General features: G+C 43.9%; 2 protein-coding genes across 3 annotated transcripts; one reads left to right on the plus strand and one right to left on the minus strand.

Annotated features, from left to right (window-relative positions):
* Window positions 1-2,318: 2,318 nt before the first annotated feature.
* Window positions 2,319-10,559, minus strand: LOC123110035 (serine/threonine-protein kinase prpf4B). Of its 2 annotated transcripts, XR_006453108.1 has the most exons (13): window positions 10,174-10,558; window positions 8,832-9,835; window positions 8,562-8,743; window positions 8,219-8,451; window positions 8,078-8,146; window positions 7,820-7,892; window positions 7,560-7,716; window positions 7,155-7,446; window positions 6,866-6,980; window positions 6,576-6,739; window positions 6,347-6,421; window positions 5,872-6,257; window positions 2,319-5,445 (listed from the first exon to the last, which is right to left on the minus strand). XR_006453108.1 is itself a non-coding variant. In XM_044530437.1 (12 exons), exons 1-12 carry the CDS (start codon window positions 10,486-10,488, stop codon window positions 6,069-6,071), a joined length of 2,868 nt encoding a protein of 955 aa, XP_044386372.1. In that variant the 5' UTR covers window positions 10,489-10,559; the 3' UTR covers window positions 5,776-6,068. The 2 variants fall into 2 exon arrangements, 1 of the variants encoding a protein (XP_044386372.1); XM_044530437.1 differs by lacking the exon at window positions 2,319-5,445 and having other exon boundaries at window positions 5,776-6,257; window positions 10,174-10,559.
* Window positions 10,560-12,451: 1,892 nt separating this feature from the next.
* On the plus strand, window positions 12,452-16,283 carry LOC123110036 (protein NARROW LEAF 1). Its single transcript, XM_044530439.1, has 6 exons — window positions 12,452-12,736; window positions 13,117-13,656; window positions 13,758-13,901; window positions 14,368-14,608; window positions 15,018-15,518; window positions 15,653-16,283. Exons 2-6 carry the CDS (start codon window positions 13,171-13,173, stop codon window positions 16,081-16,083), a joined length of 1,803 nt encoding a protein of 600 aa, XP_044386374.1. The 5' UTR covers window positions 12,452-12,736; window positions 13,117-13,170; the 3' UTR covers window positions 16,084-16,283.
* The last annotated feature ends 343 nt before the right edge of the window (window positions 16,284-16,626 follow it).

A 16,626-nucleotide genomic window follows, 5' to 3' on the forward strand; every position in this document is an offset into this window, starting at 1 on the left:
ACTATGATCTTGTGCTAGGCTTAGGATTGGGTCTTGTCCATTACATCATTCTCCTAATGATGTGATCCCGTCATCAACGACATCCAATGTCCATGGTCAGGAAACCGTAACCATCTATTGATCAACGAGCTAGTCAACTAGAGGCTTACTAGGGACATGGTGTTGTCTATGTATCCACACATGTATCTGAGTTTCCTATCAATACAATTCTAGCATGGATAATAAACGATTATCATGAATGAGGAAATATAATAATAACTAATTTATTATTGCCTCTAGGGCATATTCCCAACAGGGGAGACTATCATTTGAAGCACAAGAGCAAGGAGTTCATCATCAACACACCATCTGTTACCTTTTGGAGAGTGGTGTCTCCTAGATTGGTTAGGTGTCACTTAGGAGCCTCCGTCAAGATTGTGGAGTTGAACCAAGGAGTTTGTAAGGGCAAGGAGATCGCCTACTTCGTGAAGATCTACCCAAGTGAGTCAAGTCCTTCGTGGGCGATGGCCATGGTGGGATAGACAAGGTTGCTTCTTCGTGGACCCATCGTGGGTGGAGCCCTTCGTGGACTCACGTAGCCGTTACCCTTCATGGGTTGAAGTCTCCATCAACGTGGATGTACGATAGCACCACCTATCGGAACCACGCCAAAAATCTCCGTGTCTACATTGCGTTTGCTCCCTTCAAACTCCTCCCCTTTACCTTCATATGCAAATGATTTACATTTCGCTGCTATACTCTTAGAATTGCATGTGTAGGTTGATTGCTTGACTTGTGATAAGTTGCTAAAATCTGCCAAGACTTAAAATTGGGAAAAGGCTAGATTTTTATTTGGTCAAGTAGTCTAATCACCCCCCCTCTAGACATACTTTCGATCCTACACCCGTCCATTTCACAAGAACACTAGCTAAGGGTCCTGATACTACCACTTGGATTTGGAACCTTCGTGTTGATGCTCATGATTTCGATAGTCATACTGGTGTTGTCACGCAATTTCAGAACATGTGCCACACGAACAACTTCTTCAAGAGTACCGAACGAGGATTCTTGCAGTCACCATATTCTTCCATGATCAAAGCTTGGTATCTATACAGCCATGGTCCCATATTCATGGTCTTACTCCAGTCACCAATCAGTTAAATTGAATTGTCAATATTGTCCTCAATTCTCCTCTAGGTTGCCCCCTCCGCCGGATTCTAAACGGACCTCCTCCGAGTACAGGGCCATAGGGTTGAACCCCTGAGTTGTGTGAACCCTAGCAATCATGAGCAACTTGGCTGCCATCACCGCCTCGTGGATCTCATCCTCCCAAACAAAATCTCCATCGTCCTTTTCATGCAACCTTAATCTCTCCAAGAGATCCTCCACATGTTTCCTCCTTGCTTTGCTACTAGACCCCCCAGCATCACCTATCTTCATGTCTATGTCTATCAAACAGCGAGCAAGAAAACCCAAGCCCTAGATTGTGCTCACCACCAAGGTCCGGAAGGTGTGCCAAGAGACCCCTTGATCAACCCAGGTAACAAGGAGAAAGCTCCAGGTAGATGTTGTGAAAGAGAAACTCTTGGCGGCAAGAACCCTAGGTTTTTTACTAGGAGAAGAAACTCGCGTTGAACCGCTGTCGACATGTTGCTTTGCTCGCTGTTGGGATCAAGAGATGTTTGTGAGTCAGAATGATAATCGTGGACGGAGATGGATGTTAAGGTTTATTTTTTTAAGGGAAAGCCTCTCAGCACTTATGTTTTGACGTAACTGAGTTACATTGATTACATATAAGAATATTTTGCAACCAATGTGCATCCCAACCCAAATTCTCCAGAAGCTCGATTCCTTTCAGAAACCACGTTGAGCATATCGTTCAAATGAACTCCACCTGCTACATTACATATAGCATGTCCGAATTGATACATTTTATGTATTAATTTAACCAATTTATTTGAATAATATAAATGGTCCATCTATCTCACATGAGTGCACAAGGCGTTCAGCGTTTTGGGCTTCTCCATTTTAGTTGATTGTTTTCACTGCTTCTTCTCATTTATAATTTTCATTATAAAAAATTACTATTGGTATTCCGACAACTGAAATTTGTTTAGTACGATTACTAACATGTTCTGTTTTATTTTAAGCATCATGTTTTTGCTCATTATTCATTGAATTACATGTTTGACGAAGATACAATTTTTTGCCTTACTATTTAGCAAAAGCATGGCTTCCTGTGCACAAGTTGACAACATCAAAACACATGAATGGTCAGTCCGCTTGGTTTTTAAAATTTTGCGTCCTTGCTGCCCATAAAAATCCCAAGGTTGGGGAAATTGGGGAAATTTAGCATCATTAAATCATGATGACCAATGAAATTGCAGATTATTTATCGCATTCTAATCCAAGACAACTGAAATTAGCCATCATACATCCATCCACCGTACCAAGCAAAATCACAAAATCTCATCTCCCCCTGCACTGCACTTGGAATAGTAGATATATGATGGATACCAAGGATGCTGCTGAGAACTCTCACTTTCTGTCACCCATGCAGCCAACTAACCTTGCCCTGAAAAAAGGTTCAAAGGACAAAAACTACGAACAGACGGACGGACAGTCCTTGTCCATCAAATCAGCATCACTACAGCTGTTAGCACATTATGTAATGCAATCTATCCTTCGAGTAACAACAGGAATAACACATGAATTGTAAATTCCTAAAAAAAAAGCATCCTACATATGGTACTCCCGCTGTAAACAAATGTAACACATTTTAGAACACTACTCCCTCCATTCCACAATGTGGTGCTTCCTCTATCCCCGTGCTTTAACTTTGACCGTAAATTTAACTACCAAGACCGATTGCGGCGGGGGCAAAAGTTATATCAGTGAATTCGTATTCGAAAGAAGTTTTTAATTATGTAACTTTTTCTCCCGCCGCAGTCGGTCTCGTTCGTTAAATTTATGGTCAAAGTTTGACCTCAGGAAACGCGGGCGCACTATATTTTGGAATGGAGGGAGTATAAAGTAGTGACCTAAAACGTCTTACATTTGTTTAAAGAGGGAGTAACTTGTCAATAACCTAGCCTACAAGCAATTCCTTCAGATTTACAAACAACCTTTTTTTTCAGATTTACAAACAACCTTTTAACCAGAAACACACAGCCACTATTGTTAGCAAAATAGTATTCCCTCCGTTCCATAATTTTGGTCATGATTTTAGTTCATTTTTTAACTAAAAACCACGACAAGAATTACAAAACGGAGAAAGTATAATAATCAGATAAATATAATTTATTCATGTTATAGTTTTACTAAAATATAGATGGTTCAAAATGTCGGTGGATACTCAAAACATGAACAAAAAAATAAGAGAAGGAAAGTGAAACACAAAGTCAGAACGACACTCGTAATTTCTAAGCACTTACCATCCAGTCCAAGGTCAAGTTTTCTGACACAAGTGGAAGTAAATCAGGCAAATTGCACTCATCCAAGACAAAAGGTTGTATCCATCAAGGTGCTTAATTTTCTAGATCTCGCCAATGTTTCATGATGCATACATATGCATATAGCATATATGATCAGGTCAAAAATAAAAATGGCTTGCATAAGCATGAGCTTCAGGATGAAGTTTCAGATAATAAAATTAGGAAAAGGCCACGTGAATCTATCGACATGGGACAAGTACAGCTAGCCATTTGCCTTTGCCTTCTCTTACTCCCTCTTATTAAGGCCACTTCGTTTGACCAAATTTGTAGAAAAAAGAACAGTTTTGCTAAAGCACATGTTACATTGAGATTCGTGTGAATATTTTCTTTATGTTTTTCTTTTTCTCTTTATGCTTGATTCACTAACTTAGATGTGCAATAACTAGAGCACATCTATATGTGCCCTAGACACACCCAAAAAAGAACACCAGATCAGTCATGAAATAGGTCTTCGTAATAATGTATTTATTGGGTATTGTATACATGTTGATATTTTCTTCTACAAACTTGCTCGAATTTAGAACAGTTTTGACTTAACCAGACTAAGTGGCCTTAAAACTTTGATGGAGGAAGCAACTGACAAGTGATGATGCTTTGCCTCAGTTAATAAACTAGCATTCGGTCCTACTTCTACCATGCTACATGCATATATATACTTGTGCTAAGTTTTTGGACACATGCAGATTATTTGCTACATACGACTTAGATTTCTCACTGCAGGATAGTGCCAAATGCTACAGGAGTTGTAATACAAAATAACATTTTAGTTTCTCCACAAAAACTTGCGATCTTTTTAACAAAAAACTGTTGTGGATCTACATAGAAGCATGGCTTACAATGAATTCCAAGTTCGTTAAACTGTAAGGGATCAAAATAACATCTAGACCTATATACAGAAAACATTTGTATGAAAAAGACTCTTAATGACGAACTGAAACATTGACACATCCAGCTAGTTGAAAGAGGTTACCAAGACAAGGTGTAGTAATACCCAGTGCATCCAGGAATCTCCATCCCTGGACCTCAACAAACATAAAAACAATAAAAACTTTTGACTGATATTCCACATGGAGTGATAGTGGTGCATAACAAGAAAAGACTTTCTTAGAACCCTTTTCGTAAAGCAAGCACAACTAATAGAGGAAAGATGAACATCACAAGCCCATTCGCACAGAATATCAGAAGTAGATAGCAGTGTGGACTTTCAGTCTACATCAAATTCTCAAAAAGATCCATAACTTCAACGATCCCACAGAAAAGGAAATGACAAGCTACATTTGTTTGTATTTTGATCACTTCACACGCACCTATTGCCCCATTCACTAATCATCCTACAGGTGGAGAAAGGTGGCATGGCAAAATGTAGGGATGAAAGAGTTTAGAGTTCTTGGCATTTCATTTGCCGTACCATAGCCATCCCAAATAGCAAAGAAATGCTAAATTCAGAAAGGACGGGTATTAAGGAAGAAACCAGATGACCAACATAAGAACATGTGAATATCCAATATTGACAAAATTCAGTATCGCTGCGTCTAGACATGACTCATTTAGCAAAATTTATTGCAGAATCATCATATTTCAAAAGAGAAAAAAGAAATGATGTTATAGGTGTTCAACCACACAAGTTACCCAGATGTCAACCAGGGCACCTTCAGTATCATTACGCCTACACATGACTCATCTAGCAAAATTAATGACAGAATCATCAGATTTCAAAAGAGAAAAAGAAATGATGTTCTATGGTGTTCAAACACAAGTTACCCAGATATCAACCAGGGCACCTTCAGTATCACTACATCTACACATGACTCGTCTAGCAAAATTAATCGCAGAATCATCAGATTTCAATAGGGGGGAAATAATGTTATATGGTGTTCAAACACACAAGTTACCCAGATAACAACCAGGGTACCTTCTTCTGTTGGTCCTTTAGGATATATAAGTGCATGCAGCAGAGGCCCTGGCAGAAACCCTGAACGAAAAAAAGAATTAGAATCTTTAACCCAAATATAAATTGCATAAATAAATTAGTAACAAGGAAGGCCTGTTTTTGTATCAAATAAAATATCAAAAGAGCTTGTCAAGCAGTGAGAAACGACCAGTGCATTGATCACTGCACAGTAAGTAAATGCCTGAGGCCAAGCATTGCAAAACAGGCGAGCTTAAACATCAGCAGAGTGCTTGGCAGCACAAATGAGAAGTGTGCCTGCTACACCCACATTACAAGCACATGCAAAGATTTGTCACTCCAGTTACTAGAAATACATAGAACCTCGATGGTCGAACATACAAGCCAGTACAATTGTTAAATGAAGTTAGGCACAGTTTCATGTATATCTTGTAAATCATTGGGAAAATGTATACACAGAATGTAATGCCAGCCGGCCAGTTGTCTTACAAGCAACAGAACTATCCAAATGGTAAGTGCATGCAGCAAGGTCCGTAAGACAGCATCTCTTCAGCAACCCCATGCTTCGTCCATTTGGCACGCACTCAGATCTCATAGCTCCCAGACACAAGATAGAAATGCCGATGATTAGACAAGAGGAACCCAAATTGTAGTTTACAATGTCAAGAGGAATCAACATCTTATTTTCACTTGCCAGTGATAAATGGATGGCTAAGTGCCTGTGATACGGTTATCCTCTTATCTGGATCTAAGACAAATATTTTTTCAAGAAGGTCTTTAAAATTGGAGAGCATTTTTGGGTCCTCGCCAGGAAAATTTGAAACCAAAGAACCAAAATCCTTCAGTTTGATGTTAAGAATCAACTTCCTCATAGGCTGCTGACAAAAATAGAATAAATTAGTGGTTTGAAACATTTATATAACATACATTACAAATTACAAATTAAAGAGTATTGCATACGAACCTTTTTGGTCACAGGATCTTCCTCAATAGCGTTAAAATTGAGATCTTGGTCAAAGTGTTGCATCGTGAAAGCACCCTACAAAATTGGGAGCATTACTTAGAAAAATACTTGTATATTCAACCAGAGTTCATCAGGATTACATGAGTATGTAGTCTTCCAACTGTGAAGTTAATACAAGAATCAAGCATGAAAACGAGCAAGTATGTAAAGTTCATGATGATTTTCTAACCTTTCGGAGCATCTTCTTAGGGAAGGGGCCCTTCAGTTCCATATGAAGACGAAGCATATCATTATTAGTTGCACCTGGAAACAGGACCTTTCCAGTAGAAAGTTCATATAGGCAGCAGCCGACTGACCAGATGTCCAATGGGTGATCATAGGGCAACCCAAGAACTGTAATAGAAATAATTCATTAGAGGTAAATACATTTTGAATAGAAGTATGCGTATGCAGACAACCTGCGAGCAGAAACATTATAAAATAAAATAGCAAAAAAAGGTACAAGAAAAAAGAACTCACTGATCTCAGGTGCCCGATAGAAACGGCTGACAAGATAAGGCGTGACCTCATTCATTCCAGCAAGCATAGCATTGCCAAAATCGCATAGCTTCAGGACATTCTTAGCATCATTCACCTACAATATCAAAGGGGTACAATTAAAATCATCATAATGCCAACCCAGTTGTGTGTGACTTTCTAAGCAACTAGTAGCTAAAGCTCTACAGGATGTTTCATACGATCAAATTTGACAAGAGATTACAAAACATAATACAGTAGAGTGAAAGATATGCAGGGCAAGATGCCATACCAGCATATTGTCTGGCTTTATATCACAGTGCAGAACTTTGCAGTTTTTCAGGTGCTTCAGAGCGATGAAAAGCTGCTTTGAATATGCCCTCACAGCAGTCAGTTTAAGCCCAATATTGCGACCAAATTTCTTTAGTACCTCACGGAGATTCATATTTAAAGATTCAAAAACTAAGCAAAGATGGTTCCGGTACATGAAACTAGAAATGAACCGCACGCAGTGGCGCCTGTCCTCACGATCCGCGCTTGCCAATTTTTCTAATATTGAAACCTCTTGCTTACCAGCCTTATACCTGTAGAAACAAATACTGAATTAAATCATCGCACAAGAATCAAATTAAAAGTTCATGTTTTATTCTGCGTATTACAGGCATTGGCTATTAAAATGCTTCTATAGGATACTCACATTGTCTCGTTCTTGCGAATAATTTTAATAGCAACTACTTCAGGATCATCTTTCCCAGCTTTAAGATCCTTTGCCCGCACGACTGTTGAGAACACCCCCTTCCCATGCGCGGCTGTAATTTCATAACGGCCATCCAACAATTCCCCAAATCGATGAGCTGTAGAGAGTAGCAAAGGTAAGGTACAAGAAAAGTGTGCGGCCATATTTAACAAAACAACAAGAAATAGGTAGACTTGAGCATAATATAGAGCAGAACTTACTATAGTAACCCTCAGGATCATCCCAATTATCATGCAGAGCATTTTTCTCAATACACAAGCCGTCTCCCTTGCCCTGCACAACCAAATGATCTCGAACTGAGTAAACAGTAAAAGGGTATTTTAATATGACGCTGGGAAAATAAATTTCATCTTCAAAGTTCAAACAGAACAAGGTGTCATAGACAATCAGAGCAGCAGGAGATATATCTTTTTAACTTCTGTATTGACATGTCTAAAGAAAACTGATAAGAGCCATACCAATTTCCGAAATCCTGCAGGTGACTCTCCAAAGATGTCATCACAAAACATATCTGCCGATCTCTCACTCTGAAAATTAACAGGACCAACATAAATTTTCTGCTTAATAAACTGTGTAGCAGGGTAAGAGAACAAAATTACCTTTGGAGTACCCTCTCCAAGGCCTGAAACACCTGTTGTCCCCTCATTGCCCAATGCTTCAGCACAGGCTAAAACAGCATCATGAGCAGGGGACTTACCCACATTGAAGTCTGCCTCACCAACAAATGCATCTGAAGAGTCCTGCTTATTTTCAGCTTCCTCGTTGTCCGTAGAATTGCTATCATTATCACCTTTCATATCTACAGTCTCATCTTTATCCACTGCTCTTGCTTCTGTACAATAAACAGACATTTATCACAACAAAGTTCGTTCAATGGGACATAAACTAGTACACGTACATTCGTTAGCCCATGAATAGGTCAAATTTAGCTAATCAAGTTACCTTCATCATTGCTTCTAGGTAAAGATTCCGGTTGCTGCTTCTGTGCTTGTTGCTGCCTATATTTCGCCATAATAGCTTCTTTCCTTCTCCTCGCTTCCTCCTTAATTTTTTCAGGGTCATCTTCTTCCTGCATTGCTAACTGTTGCTCAATTTTCTCTTGATACTCTTCTTCATCTTCCTCCCTAATACCACAAGGACAGAAGTATGGGGTGCCAGAAAATAAAAGCAACAAAACAAATAAGATAGCAGATCGTGTGAACAACGCCTTACTTGAAAGAATGTTCCTTCACTTCTCTAGATCGATGGCTTCTGCTGTCTACATCTCTACCTTTCTCCCCAGATCTTGACCTGTCTTTATGAGCATCAGACGTGCTATATTTCGAGCGTGTAGAGTCCTTGTGTCTATCACTACTGCTAATTCTGTCCTTGCGTTCTCCAGCTCCACTTCTACGAGTTTCACTTTCTCTATCCCTGTGCCGGCCCCTGTCTCTATCATCTCTCACTTTATCCCTTTCATGTCCAGTAGCAACCGTGACATAATCTTTATAACGATCCTTGCTTGTATCCCTTTTATGATGGTCTTTATGCCTTGAGCTACCACTTCGCCTTTCCCTCTCCCTGCTTTCTTCACGAGTGTGGTGTGCGCTCTCCCTTCTGTCAGGTCTACTATGACTGCTGCTCCTTTCTCTGTGCCTACGATCAACATTGTCTCTATCTATGCTGCTGTGCCTTCTTTCATCCATATATCTTTCCCGGCTATCACGCCTATCACTATGTCCATCACGAACAACACGACTGCTGCTCCTTTCTCTGTCGTCTTCCCGTGTCCTAGTTGCATGCCTACCAAAACCATTCCTGTCGTTGTTGTCACGATCAGGGTCAGCCCTTGGACTTGCCCGCGAACCATTAGCTTTGGCATCAGCTTCTCCGGACCTTGGGTGATTCCTAGAATGAACCTCTTCAATGTGGTTCCTGGAGGAAGGAGATCTCTTGGTGGTGTGATCTCTCTGATGAGAATCGTTATTAGAGGACAGAGTTTGACGCTCGTCCTCATGGTTCCTTCCCCTGTCCTTTGTCGGCCGTGGAGACTTTGACACCCTGTGACTCTGTTCATGTCCTTTACCATTATTATCCTCATCACCTGAAAAGATACCTACGCTTTCAGAGCCACGAGCAGTGTGATTCAACCTGCCTTCATCTTTTGAGGGCGGAGAATGACTAGGCTGCGTCACGTCAACGGCCGAGTTGGTGCCAGCATGATCACCGACTAGCTCCTGCACTTGAAACACGTCAAAAGGTAAGTAGATTTCCCGGCTCGGGTAGCAAGCAGCATGGATGGAGAAAGCACAGAAGAAGAAAAAAACTACATACTATTCTTTTCGTTCGAGCTGTTGGTTGGTGGTTCCAAGTGATTCATTCAGGAATTTGCCTAGCTGCTCTGGCTAGGATTTCGAATCTAGGGTTAACAAAGAGTTGCAGCTGAACAATCGAGGCTTAATATAGTGTTGCCTAGACTGAGAGAGGGCACACAGCATGTATAATTAGCAGAGACTTTGAATTGGCGAGCACAGCATGACGGGAGAGGGGGTGAGGGAGAAGGGGGCAGACAGACCGGGTCGGCTCGCGGAGATGCGGGGTCGTCCCCGCGGGGGCCGCCATCGACTTCCATAGCCCCGCCGGCGCCGGCGCCGGCATCGTCTAGTATCTCCCCCTCCTCGACGTCTTCTCCGTCGGCCGCAGAGGGCGGCGGGGGCTGGGCGTCGTCCGGACGGCGGTGGCGGTGGGAGCGGTGGTGGTGGCGGTGGTGGTGCCTGCGGCGCTTCGGGGAGGCGTCGGGGGCGGGGTCCGCGTCGTCGCGCTCCCGGCGGCGGCGGTGCTTGGCGGGGGATCCGGGCGGCGACGGCGACGGCGACGGGTCTCCGGCCATTGGAGCGATGAGGTAGGGTTAGGGTTTGGTTCGCGAATCGGGGCGGACGGCGAGTCGGAGGAAGATGCGGTGCGCTCCGTCGGCTTTGCTTTATTGGTTGGTTGGGGTCGGACGGCTGACTGACAGGGTGGCCCCGCACGTTCCATTCCAGATTCGATTTCCACTCCAAAGTCCAAAGTGGGTCAAATTTATTCTTTATTTCATTACAAAAAAAAAGTGAGCCACCTACGGCCTCTGACAGCGCTTTGAGTCTACATATATATGACAAAACAGTATAACTAAACTACATAGGCCCTCTAACAGCAGAAATTGCTTTTGGAGGCCGAGCTCCATAAAGATCTTCACATGCAAGATTCAAAATTCGTGAAAATCCATATTTTTACATTTCAAAATTTTTGAAAGAAAATACATATGTAGGTTGAGGCATAGTGCACAAGTGTATAATTTTTCAGATGATATACATAGAAATGAGGTTGTGAAAAAATAATAATATGTGGCTTTTTAACACATGATACTATTCATCTTTTCAGACCATGAATTTGTCTTTTTTACAGATCACATTTCAACGTATTTCATTTTCAAATTTTACACACATGCACATCACATCCTTAGTTTACTTGTACAATTTTTTTCAGATTATTTTGAAATTAAAACATTTGAATTTTGAAATCCGGCCTCCATGAAGGCCGAGATCCAAAACGATATTCTCCTCTGACAGCGTTTTAAACCGTGAGAGGGTGCCCGATCACACATATGGATGTACAAGATCATTCCGCTATCTTGCTGCTTCGCTTGGGCCATGTCAGTTGTGTCAGCTAGCCGCTACTCCGGAGATAAAGCTAGAAACCCTCACGTTAATTCGGATTAGTATCTATAATTGGTTGTTTAAGCATGACGTTGATGAGCTATTGCCCCCTCAAATTATTTGGATCTTTTTTCATATACAAAAAAGTACGTAAGATTTCTTTTTTTCTTTATCCATTCCGCTCCTTTCGTCGTGCTCTCCCATTCGTTCAATGTTTAGCTCCTCTTCGTCGTCTATTGTTTGTACTTCGACGACGTTAAACACATGGGCCAAGCGCAGTAAAATCTGACGAGTCCACATCTCTCTATCGCACGTCGTTTTACTACTTCCATCCCAACCTCAAACAGGTTTGCGCCGCCGCCTGCTCCTATCCTCCTCTATCGCAACCCCTAGTGCGACATCACTTGTCCGTCGCCTCGTCCAACCTCTAATGAGTGTTTTAATATGTGATGGCCGTCTGATCACACGTACGGCGCTTCTTTTAGGCCAACCCGGTTGTGTCAATTGGGCCGCTGCTTCAGAAATCAAGCTAGGCGCTCTAACGTTAACCGGGTTGTTATATATGATTAGTTGTTCAAGCATGACATTGACGGGCTACTGCTCCGCCGAATCATCTGAAACTTGCTCACCTATCTAAAAAAACGCAAGGAGTTTTTTATTCCGCTCCTTTATCATTCATTCGATGTGTAGCTCTTCTTCGTTGTGCATCGTCCGCACTTTGACGACGCCAAAACCATGGGCCAAGCCCAGGAAAACCCGACCAGTCCACATCTCTTTCCCTCACACGTCGTTTTACTACTTCTATCCCAACCTCGAACAGGTTTTTGCACCGCCGCCCGTCCTCTCTCCTCCTCTGACGCAAACCCTAGTGCATCATCACGTGTCCGTTGCCTCGTCCATCTTTTAATGAGTGACTATCTTTGATACCTATGTATGATACAAAATAGGAAAAGAATACATCTAGAGACTCGAATTCAAATGCATCTGGACGATTCTGATCAGCCGAGACCGGCCACGTAATGGAATTTCGGTTCTAGATGGAGCAAATTCGTTTTTTCACAGCGGTGGGAGAGATCAGTCGAGTGGTCAAAAAGGAGTAGGTGGTTAATTTACGCAGCTAAAGCCCAAATGGATCCGAATTTGGTGGGAAATTACAGCGGAAGTGCCACACATCACATCCCAGCGTGAGTCTGCGTCTCCACTCCCCCGCACCCTCCCCGGCCAGATCCACCTCCCCGGCCGCCCGCCCGCCCGCCTCCCAGCCCCCCCTAGCTCCTCCGCATCCAGATCCTGCGGCCGGTAATGGCGCCGTTGCCTCCGCATCCGCAAGCAGCGCCGCCGCTCTGAGCCGCTCTCCACGCATCGCGGAGTCTCCGTCTCCGTCGCCGTCGCCGTCGCCGGCCACCCCACCGCTGCCTCGACCACGCCCCCTACCCACCCGAGGTATGCAGCGGGTGCACGGCCTCTCTCAGTTTTAGCGGAATTGATCCATGCTGCTGCTTCTAGTTAGCTGTTGTTACTCAGAGATGCTGCAATATCACCGTCTGAATGTACTACTAGCACTAGCAGTGAGTGAGTGAGTGAGTTAGTTCGGCTGTAACTAGTGGCAACAACGATGGTTTTCTTTGTGGTATTAGCAGATACTCACTACTACGTATCACTTAGCAGTGAGTGAGTGAGTGAGGTCGGCTGTAATCAGTTTACCAGTGACAACAACGATGATTTTGTCTCTGATATTACCGGACACTCTCTAGTCTAGTTTGATGCCGAGTCGTATAATGAATTTGTTTTCAACACAAGGTTCTGCTCTTCGATGCTTACAGGTTGATGTTGAAGACCTATAGAGCTCAAAAGACCCAGATGGTACTACTGGCATAATGCAGCCTTCAGACATTTGGAAGGCGCATGCGTCGCAGCAGCAGCAGTCGGAGGGGTCAGGGCTGGACATGGAGAGGAACAACGGATGCAACGGCCATAACTGCTGCCCGTCCCCTCTCCAGCCCGTCGCCTCAGCTGGTCAGCACTCCGAAAGCAGCGCCGCCTACTTCTCTTGGCCCACGTCTACGCTGATGCACGGCTCCGCCGAGGGCCGCGCCAACTACTTTGGGAACCTGCAGAAGGGCGTGCTGCCGGGACACCTTGGCCGCCTGCCCAAAGGCCAGCAGGCCACCACCTTGCTCGATCTCATGATTATAAGGGCGTTCCACAGCAAGATCCTGCGCCGCTTCAGCCTTGGCACGGCCATAGGCTTTCGGATCAGGAAGGGCACGTTGACCGACACGCCTGCCATCCTCGTGTTTGTTGCTCGCAAGGTTAACAAGAAGTGGCTCAGGCCTACGCAGTGCCTTCCAGCCGCCCTTGAGGTACACTTGGTTTTGTTGTTTGTTTTTAGCAATTTCTTATTTAGTCCACACTAGTATGAACTTTCATAACCTGTATCTGTGAATGTTCCTTCCATGAACAGGGACCTGGGGGTGTGTGGTGTGATGTTGATGTTGTTGAGTTCTCTTATTATGGTGCACCAGCACCGACTCCAAAGGAACAATTGTATGACGAGCTTGTTGATGGGCTGCGGGGTAGTGATCCATCTATAGGCTCTGGTTCACAGGTCATATTTTTTTTCCACAGCTACTGTTGCCTGTTTGCCCTGTCCTCTTCACAGTTAACTAGTTATTACACCTCACATCCGTAGGATTGCAGTCTGGATGAATTTGCTGTGGGATTCATTCACGCTGTATTTTATTTAGTTTTACTTCCATTGACTCAAAACTTCTTAAAACATTCCTATGTTTTCCTATGATGCAACCGAACAACCTGTCAATACTATGGTTTTCCTACTCTTATATGTTTACCAAACCCTGCTTTGCTATAAATCATACACCACAAAGACCAGAGATTCTGTTTTTTTATTCCATTCATTTTCATTTAGTACATCAAAATCATTATTTATCTGTCAGCTCTCGACACACACATCAGTTTCATGCATTGACACTGAATAACTCTGGACATACATACCAGTCTCATACTCTCATGAATTGATATTGTGACTTAGTTGTTTCGGTTTTAATTCTCAGGTAGCTAGTCTTGAAACATACGGGACTTTGGGTGCCATCGTGAAGAGTCGAACTGGCAACAAGCAAGTAGGCTTCCTAACGAACAGACATGTTGCAGTTGACCTGGATTATCCTAATCAGAAGATGTTCCATCCGTTGCCCCCTAATCTTGGACCTGGAGTTTACCTCGGTGCTGTTGAGAGAGCCACATCTTTTATCACGGATGATGTTTGGTATGGTATCTATGCGGGAACGAACCCAGGTAACATTTTTCGTCATCACAGATTGCTTCATATATTTGTTCAACTATTCAACTGCCAAGGGGAGCCTTGGCGCAGTGGTAAAGCTGCTGCCTTGTGACCATGGAAACAGCCTCTTACAGAAATGTAGGGAAAGGCTGCGTACTATAGACCCAAAGTGGTCGGACCCTTCCCTGGACCCTGCGCAAGCGGGAGCTACATGCACCAGGTTGCCCTTTTTTTTTATTCAACTGCCGACTCTAGTGAAACAGAAAATGAAATGTTTCTGAGTATTTCGTGTTTTTGGCATACATGGCGTATCTTGTACTCCATTCACCACGCTCATTTCATGCTTTTGCTGCCATTTTTTTCCTTATAATGCTCTTGTTCTCATAAATTGAAATGCCATTTACCTGTGCGGTGCATCTGCAGAAACATTTGTCCGTGCTGATGGTGCATTTATACCATTTGCGGACGACTTTGACATTACCAATGTCAGCACCTCAGTTAAAGGAGTTGGACTCATCGGTGACATCAAGGCAATCGATCTGCAGTCCCCGATTGGCAGTCTCATCGGGAAGCAAGTTGTGAAAGTTGGAAGAAGCTCAGGCCATACGACAGGGACCGTCATGGCATATGCTCTTGAATACAACGACGAGAAGGGCATATGCTTTTTCACCGACTTCCTTGTCGTCGGGGAGAACCAGCAAACGTTTGATCTTGAAGGGGACAGCGGAAGCCTTATAATCTTAACAGGACAAGATGGTGAGAAGCCACAGCCTATAGGGATTATATGGGGTGGCACGGCCAACCGCGGAAGGTTGAAGCTGAAAAGTGGGCAGGGCCCAGAGAACTGGACGAGTGGTGTTGATCTGGGGCGCCTTCTTGACCTCCTCGAGCTCGATCTGATCACGACAAGCGAAGGGCTGCAAGGTCTGTCCTTTTCCTAACACTGAGTGAGTGTTGTCTGCTGGACACACAACAGCTAGACAGACATGTTGTTGTCAGCATCCCTTGTTTGTAGCATCACCTTGATTTCCTCCTCTCTTTGTTGGTTGGCACAACAGAGGCCCTGGAGGAGCAGAGGATCACGGTGGCGGCGGCCAATTCTACGGCCACCGAGTCGTCGCCGCCCGTGGCCACCACCCCGCAAGAAGCCGAGAAAGTGGACAAGATCTACGAGCCCCTGGGGATCAACATCCAGCAGCTTCCACGGGACGGCTCTGCCAACTCGACGGACCAGCCCTTTGGGCCCGACGAGTTCCACGTCGACACGGTGGATGGGGTAAACAGCAACGTGGAGGAGCGGCAGTTCATCCCGAACCTGATGGGCATGTCCCCGATGCGCGACGAGCAAGGAGGCAACGGCGAGCTGGAAAACAACTGCAACCTGGAGAGCTCGGCGGAGGACATCTGCTTCTCGCTGCACCTGGGCGAGCGGGAGCCCAAGAGGCTCCGCTCCGACACGACGACGGTGGACATAGACCTGCAGAAATGAGAGAGGGGCCGTGGCATCTTGTTCCTTTCATCGTGCCCCTCTGTATGCGTTGTTGTTGTTGTTGGATTGGAGGCGATTGCGATTTGTGGATGGAAAAATAAAACCCCATTGATCGATCTGTGAGATGAGAACCTGCTGTTGTATTGCTCGCTGGGACCCGACCGACAGAGTTTTACTACAGCAGTAGTTTCAGGTGAAAACGATGGCGCTGTCATCTGTATGTGTACTACTCCTGGTAGTACTTCCTCCGTTCCAAATTAGTCGTCGCAGAAATGGATATATCTAGAACTAAAACACACCTGCGACAAGTAATTCGAAACGGAGGAAGTAGTAGTGAACTGTTGCGTGATTTATTTAACTCCCAACTCGCCAGCCAACTAACCAGTACGTATATGTGAATAAAGGAAGGAAAACATGTAGCATTACACAGGCCTGTATGGCTGCATGGAATTACTTGTCACTGTATCTAGATGTATTTTAGTTGTAGATACATCCATTTTTATTCATTTTTGAGACGAGTAATTTGGAACGGAGGGAGTATGT

This window comes from Triticum aestivum, chromosome 5B (assembly GCF_018294505.1).
Source record: "Triticum aestivum cultivar Chinese Spring chromosome 5B, IWGSC CS RefSeq v2.1, whole genome shotgun sequence".
Lineage (NCBI taxonomy): Eukaryota > Viridiplantae > Streptophyta > Magnoliopsida > Poales > Poaceae > Triticum > Triticum aestivum.

Coding starts and splice junctions, on each gene's coding strand:
- LOC123110036 (XM_044530439.1), top strand. CDS start 13,171: ATGCAGCCTTCAGACATTTGGAAGGCGCATGCGTCGCAGCAGCAGCAG. Junction 13,902..14,367: donor CTATAGGCTCTGGTTCACAG/GTCATATTTTTT, acceptor TTTAATTCTCAG/GTAGCTAGTCTTGAAACATA. Junction 14,609..15,017: donor CTATGCGGGAACGAACCCAG/GTAACATTTTTC, acceptor GTGCATCTGCAG/AAACATTTGTCCGTGCTGAT.
- LOC123110035 (XM_044530437.1), bottom strand. CDS start 10,488: ATGGCCGGAGACCCGTCGCCGTCGCCGTCGCCGCCCGGATCCCCCGCC. Junction 7,447..7,559: donor ATTCGCAAGAACGAGACAAT/GTGAGTATCCTA, acceptor TTGTTTCTACAG/GTATAAGGCTGGTAAGCAAG. Junction 6,422..6,575: donor CTAAGAAGATGCTCCGAAAG/GTTAGAAAATCA, acceptor CCAATTTTGTAG/GGTGCTTTCACGATGCAACA.